Source organism: Clarias gariepinus, chromosome 7 (assembly GCF_024256425.1).
Source record: "Clarias gariepinus isolate MV-2021 ecotype Netherlands chromosome 7, CGAR_prim_01v2, whole genome shotgun sequence".
In the NCBI taxonomy this organism is placed as follows: domain Eukaryota; kingdom Metazoa; phylum Chordata; class Actinopteri; order Siluriformes; family Clariidae; genus Clarias; species Clarias gariepinus.
Genome location: NC_071106.1, coordinates 26,626,743 through 26,633,758, shown reverse-complemented (window position 1 = coordinate 26,633,758; position 7,016 = coordinate 26,626,743). Strand labels below are relative to the sequence as shown.

The following is a 7,016-nucleotide window of genomic DNA, read 5'->3' as shown; positions in this document are numbered from 1 at the left end:
TTAAAGTACGGGGGAGTTTATTACCTAAACGGTTAAACGAAGTGTTTCTATTAAAATGACCAGTACGGTTTGATAAAACGAGGACCTATGGCTTCCGATGGACTCCGGGATAAAACGCCGCTAGTAGTTAAACCAGTCAGTACAATAATGTTCCTGGGAAAATTACTCCTTTTTTTTTCTTTCCACCTCCTAAACCCACACGAGAGAATTAAACAAGGGAGATTTAAAAACTCGTTTTTTTTCCAGTGCGCTAGGACCGCCCGTCGTCAATTACCCCCTCACGTGCACTAATTAAATTGCAGCGGATGTGGCAGGTGCGCTTGAGCAGGTAGCTGCAGGTTCTTGGAGAGTGTGTGTGTGTCCGGTTCCATCATGGCCAGAACCGGTTTTTGTGATTCCAGGGCGCTGCTGGACCGCAAGGTACATTATATGCATTTGAGTTAAACCGAGTGTGCGTAAAATAATTTCTAAAGGATGGGGGGCTAAAAGGTTGTTGTTGTTTTTTTTTTCTACAGACAGAAGAAGCCAGGTTCCCTTTGCGCACGTGGGCAAACGCATGCGCTGTGCGGGAGCGCGGGGTGCCGAGAGAGGGAGAGAAGCAGAAACAGCAGCACAAAGCAGACAATACAGACAATACAGAGCACAGATGGGTAAACTGTTCCTGCTAGAGTGTGACTGAGGGATTCATAGTGTCGTGCTTTTGGTGTTCACCATACAAGTGGCTTTAAAGAGAATCTTGTTCTGAAAACTTCACCACAGCTCCTTTAGAAATTGTGAAATGTCTCGTTTTGCATAATTGCACTTTATTTTTATATCCCCCAAGTTTAGATATTTAGATATTTCAGATTTAACTTTAAGACAATTTGGGATCGGTCATAACAAATATTTAGAAAGTCCCCTAACTCAGAGTTAAGGCAGCTTGCTGAGCAATTTGTTCAAACATTGATCAAGGTGTGGATTGTGTCAGCTCAAATGTATACCATCACTAAAGCAAATGGGTATATACACCAGACACTACTAAATCTATGTATTTTAGATTTTCTGTACTAATTAATGTATTTTGAACGTTTTGCTTTTCACAAGTTGTTGCTGTTGCTTCACAACTTGTAATCAAAACAGGTATTTGGTAAATTGAAAAACACTGCGCAAACAACCATTTTCAGCAATTTTCTTTTAATTGTGGTCTACTAAGTGAGCCACGTATGACCTGCACTCTCACCATCTCTAAGTACAATTTGCTTGCCAGTCATACCAGATGAGTGTGAGCTTTGTGTTCAGTTACAGAAAAAATTAAGTAATTGATCTAAGAACGATTAAATGGACCAAAAGTGATCGCCTTTGATGTTTTATTGAGGATGAAAACATTTTGCTTGAGTCCATAAACTTGGTGGAGGGAGAGGGTTTTACCTTCTGCAGTCTTTCAACTTGAAATTAAGGTTTAGGTGTGGCTAATTAGGAAGTGATGTGATTAATCCTGCAGCCAAATGCACAGACATTCCAAGCAAAAGTACTGAACATCTTTAGGTTTCTACACAGGCGTTACTGGGGTTTTAAGTCATACTGAGGAACTAGCTGATTGACTCCTTTCTACACAAGATTTTTTTTTCTCTTAATGCAGAAAATTGCATTGATAACTAAAGTGTTTGACTATAACTTTGTCTTAACTTTCATGTAATGAAAACCAATGAACAATTAAATCAACACTCATTTTTAGAGTATGCATATCTTGTAAGAAGTACTAGACTTCCCCTAAAAATTAAGAACTTATCAGCCTAGAAAACAGCAGTTTGGGATTTAGAAGTGTTTACTTTTTTATTTTTATAGAATATACTAAATTCATTAATTGGAAAAAGCAACTGCTAGCAATTCTTTTAAATAGTCTGTTTTTTTATGTCGGCTGGGAAGTTTTACAAATACAAAAATAGTTGAAACTGTTGCATCTTGTAGTTTTAGTTGATAGTTGGCAAATAAATGTATATGCTTTGACACTACTTGTTAATCTATTAGGAGTGAGTCAAGTTAAATGCACCCACTAGTTTTCTTGGCCCTCCCTCTTGCCATTTAATGAATTGCTTAATCCCACATTATTGTTGAGGATCATTTATATACATTAGTTTTATTATTCAACCCTCCAATGTGTTTTGGAATCTACACAAATTTAACCTTCATGCCCACTTCCTTTCTTGTCTTCTTTGATCTAACTGATTTGTGCAGCATCGGACATGAATAACAAATGTAGCCAATATAGTTGAATGTTTAGAACCGTCTGTGTAAATTCTTAATTTAAGGGTTTACATATTCAAGCCAGATGTGTTGAAATGTTTTGATGTTTGAAATGCTCTTAAGGTCTATAGTATTGAAATACAAGCTTGTGTTCCATCTAGCACTGTTTTCATGACTGCATCGCATGTGTAAAATCTGCCAAGTAGATGGCTAAAATAAATATTTGACTGATGCAAGCTGTGATGGATAAACTAACTTTATATAAACTTTATTCCCGAATTGATTATTAACTATGTTGACTGATATCCTTGTGTATCCTGAAGGAACTATTAATGCTATTAGCAAGCTTTTGTTACAATTGATGTTTGAAATTAAAATTTACCAATGATTGTGCACTTCAACTGACCAGTCAATTTACATGGACACAGTACACGCTACTTAAGAGTATGCTTTAGCAATAACTAAATTAGACTTCAATGCTGAAAAGAACATTGGCATTAAGAGTTTCACGAAAAAGTTAACTGCCTTCCCATCATACTTTAAAACTCCAGTCTCTGCCACCTGCTCCCTTATTTTCAGTAACCACATCGTCCTGATCAGGGAAATGGTGGCTCTGGACCCTGTCTTGGGAATGCTAGGTATGAAATGGATGGGGAACCAGTTATTTGCAGGCCAATATGTGCATATGTTTATTTGTGCACATGTGCATCTAGAGGCAATTTATCTTGGCCAGTCCGTGTGAAGAAGCTGGACAACCTGAGAGAGAGCCACATTGCCACTAGCATAGGCAGCTGAGCATGGAAATCATGGAAACATGGAAATAAATTTTTAATGTAAAGGCTAAAATATAATGGTTAAAATGTCTTGTAATGGTCTGTAACAATTTTCCAGTTTGGTGTTGTACAGTGATTTCTTTTATGCAGGTCCAGCAGTTGCTGTTATTGGCAGAAGATGGAATCATTATGGAGTGTGGATCAGGTCTGAGGCTCTTGCACACCTTGCAGACTTCACAATGTTATCTAATTCATAATTTTGTATAGTGTTAAAATGTATATTTTAAAATCTACATGCAACAGAGTGCCAAATGTTTGAGGGAGCAAACCCCCAGAGTCGCACTATAAAGTCTAATTTGTCTTGCCTTTGCAGAAGAGCTAAGGTTACCCTTTTTTTCTTTTCTTTTTTTGTTCCTGTTAAGTAAATGCTTTCTAATTGCTTGAAGTATAGGAAATGAAAGTCGATTCCTTTAAAACATTCAGGACATTTGAAACATTGCCTATTTAATTGTGAAAACTGTACATTTTCTTTCACATAGTCATGAAAAAAAATGTCTGAATCAAAATTAACGTGTATTTATCCTACAAATATACAAAAATGATTGATTTGAAGATTTTAAAGTGAGTCTAAAACAGGTCTGAAATGTTTAATATTTGCCTATCAGAACATTTCTGACCAATTTTTTACCAGACATTTTTGTGGGTAAGAGAGTCAGGTGTCCGCAAACTTTTGGCCATAGTGTGGCATGAAGTGTAGATCTCTTGCCTGGATGAAAAGTATCATCTTTAATGAAACACAACACCCAAGTATGATCGATTCTAGTCAAACTAGACAGATATTTGGTGATTTATATGGTTATGGCTGAATGGTTGCCTAGTCTACTTGTTGAAATGTTAACTAAATGTATGCTTTTAATATGTATGGAGGTGTATTTAGCCCCTCTGAATGCTTTAAAGTAATTTATTTCAACATGGCTGCTTACTGGCAGACTCCATATACCCGATATTTACTGTGATTTCTAAGGGACTGTTTGATAGATGAACTTGCATACTTCATCAGTTTAGTGGAGATTGATGGAGTAACTGCGACTAAATGTTCAAACGTTCATTTTACGTTGACGTATTAATACTAAGATGTGTTTGGAGGTGTTTAATTAAATCGCAGTGTAAAGAAGCATTACTAACACCCAAAAGTTGATAATTTTTCCTATAACAGCAAGTCCTAAAGTGTTATGTCTCAGTTATACAGGTTCTCAATAGCATTTTTTTTCTGCCTGTAAAAGAAAAACATGCAGTTTGTCCTATTACCAAGACGCCAGAATAAGTCATGTGTCCTGAAGTAGTTGATTTGCTTTGATTCCAGTACTACTGACAGATGCTGTTGGTACATTAAACAACGTCTAACCAATCATATTTATAAATTCACATGGTGTAAATAAGTACATTTAGTCATGGTCAAACTTTGCTATACACAAATGCTGCTCTTGGGTTAGTCAATAACACAATGCACTTCTGATAAGCTTGTTGATAAATGGTAAAATCACATGTTTATAATCCGTTCTTGGTGCTACTGTTGTGCTATTTAATTTGGTTAACTAAAAAAAAAAAAAAAAAACATAGTCAATGTTAAGGGTGAGATTGTTGTTTGCTCTCAGTGATTGAGGTGTGCGTTTATTAGGTGTTCCAGCAGTAAAGCATTATGAGGAGGAAGCTGTGTTAAGTCACCTGCATGGTCTACAGCTTGCACCCACGTTAAGGGATCTTGTTCCCGAGCTGGTTCGCAGAGAGATAGAAGTGGCAATGAGCAAACTTGGGATGCTGTACGATCGCACGTACACGTGGGACATTTTTTCGGACATGATGGTAACCTTGACGATTTTGCCACTTTTATTCAGTTTAGCGTTTCAGTTGGATTCTAATGTTTACACTGATGTGTTTTTCAGAGAAGTCAGCCGCACCTTGCTCTGTCAAGCAGCGACCTGCCAAAGCCATTTACGGAAACGACGCGTGCCATTTTGGTGGACTGGCTCGTTCAGGTTCATGTAAGCAACGAAGCTCATCTTGTATATCTAGTGATTTGAAATCCTTGCAATAGTTCTTTTTAATTCAGCATGCTCTGATTTAATGTGAACTGCAGTGCTATTTTTCTCCATTACCACACAGGAAGCATTTAACTTTTCGGAGGAGACACTTTATTTAGCTGTGCACCTGCTGAACCGTGTGCTCCAGCAGATCAAAATCTCCATTTCCAGTTTACAGCTGCTTGGCGTTGTGTGTCTGTTTCTTGCCGCAAAGAAAGAAGAATGCCTGCTTCCAGAGGTAACGCATCAAATAAAACATTAGATAACCAATCTGTTCTGTTTTGGAGGGAGATCTGGAGCCTGTATGTATGCTGTATGATGTACAACGTTTCACAAACACTGTTACGTTAGTGCTCTGAGTGGTCAGCTGTGTGTGCACGTGTGCTTCAGGTATCTGAGCTGTGCTACCTGATGGCAAACACTTACAGTAAGAAGCAGTTGTTGCGGATGGAGCGCAGGGTTTTATGCACACTGAAGTTTGACCTGTCTCACACACCACCCATTCACTTCTTGCTACTGTCAGCATACATCGCGCGCTGTGGTGAAAAGGTGCACACCAATACTGATTTTAAGTATATTTAGATAAACAGTTCTCTGTACAATCAGCATAATGATTTACACACTGTATAACTTGTAGGTAATCTGCATGGCACGGTATCTGTTGGAGCTCTCTCTCCTTGAAGCGAAGTGTGTGTGTTTTTTCCCGGTTCAGCTCGCTGCTGCTGCTCTCCGTCTCGCACGCTATATAATTCCGGAGCCCCACACACCTGAAAGTGAGGCAGCCTGGTGTATCGCATCTACTATAAACCTGGGCAGGTATTAAAGAACTCTCTAATACATCTTGATTGTTGATCTACATGCTACTCTAAATTGTAATCCAAATGTTTAAGCAAATTAGAATTGAGTACATTAGTTGGCTTCTATAAATTCCCCGAATTATGGGGATCATGCAGCTAAAAAGGCTTGTTTCATAACAAATACTCTTAGATATTTCTTCTAAATTTTTTGCCTGAGATGTCATTACATTAGGAATTAAATACCAAGAAATTGATTAATCCTTAGGTTGTTCTAACTAAATAAAGTCTTGTTTCACTGTGTGCAGCGAGGCAACACTCCTCACAATCATGCACATCATGGCTGCTGCAGCAGCGAGGGCTCACACCCAAGAAACTCGAGCAACGTTTGTTAAATTCTCTACAAAGGAGACGCTGTATGCGAGTCTGCACCCTACACTGAAGAGCGCTCCCTGTCTTCTGAGCCTGCAGACCTGAACTATATTAACAGTAAAAAAAGTACCGTCTATAACTAAATGTTTATATTTGTATCTTGTAACTCTTTTAGGTCATCTTGTCCAAAAAAGTTTAAATTGTGTTTGTAACTATTTTAAATATGTGAATTAAAAGTACTTTGTTAAATATTGAAAATGTAAGTTTGTTTATGAAGGTTGTTTTCTGTGGTTTGTCACTTTATTTATTTATTTATTTTTGGCCCCTCTTTTCGTGTGGGGGGAAAAAATGGGGGTGGGGGGGGGGGTTGGGGAAAAGTGTCTATTAGGTTTTCTCTCATTACACTTGTACATTTATGGAAGCATCCAATGTATTGGCTCCTAAGTTTTGTAATAGTCCGTAAGTGGAGTCCATGCCTTGATGCGTCAGAGCTGTTTGGGCAACACAAGGGGAACCTATATAAAGTTGGGCAGATGGGTTAGTGTTATGGCCGATCAATCGTCGGTCTCTAACAAGACATTCTTCCTTTGCTGTCAAAGTTAATGAGCTAAAAAAAAAAAATTTTTTTCATAACATTTAGTTTAACTATAAACTGTAAAGAAAGAGGAATACTATGGCCAACATATCAACCAAATCTCATTCTTGTATGAGGTTTGAATTTAATTTTTTTAACCCTGCATACATTGTGTGTGTTTTAGCCTAACCTGCATGTC

General features: G+C 37.8%; 1 protein-coding gene across 1 annotated transcript; it reads left to right on the top strand.

The window, feature by feature from the left end:
- The first annotated feature begins 310 nt into the window (after nucleotides 1-310).
- On the top strand, nucleotides 311-6,501 carry ccnp (cyclin P). The gene is made up of 9 exons (XM_053501218.1): nucleotides 311-420; nucleotides 516-650; nucleotides 3,147-3,201; nucleotides 4,675-4,859; nucleotides 4,940-5,038; nucleotides 5,160-5,315; nucleotides 5,468-5,626; nucleotides 5,715-5,893; nucleotides 6,180-6,501. The coding sequence occupies exons 1-9, from the start codon at nucleotides 373-375 to the stop codon at nucleotides 6,346-6,348; spliced, it is 1,185 nt and encodes a 394-aa protein (XP_053357193.1). The 5' UTR covers nucleotides 311-372; the 3' UTR covers nucleotides 6,349-6,501.
- Nucleotides 6,502-7,016: the final 515 nt, after the last annotated feature.

What these genes read in the sequence shown, in the direction of transcription:
- ccnp (XM_053501218.1), top strand. Translation starts at nt 373, where the DNA reads ATGGCCAGAACCGGTTTTTGTGATTCCAGGGCGCTGCTGGACCGCAAG. An exon ending in GGGCGCTGCTGGACCGCAAG is followed by an intron (nt 421 to 515) that starts GTACATTATATG and finishes TTTTTTCTACAG; the next exon opens with ACAGAAGAAGCCAGGTTCCC. An exon ending in ACTGGCTCGTTCAGGTTCAT is followed by an intron (nt 5,039 to 5,159) that starts GTAAGCAACGAA and finishes ATTACCACACAG; the next exon opens with GAAGCATTTAACTTTTCGGA.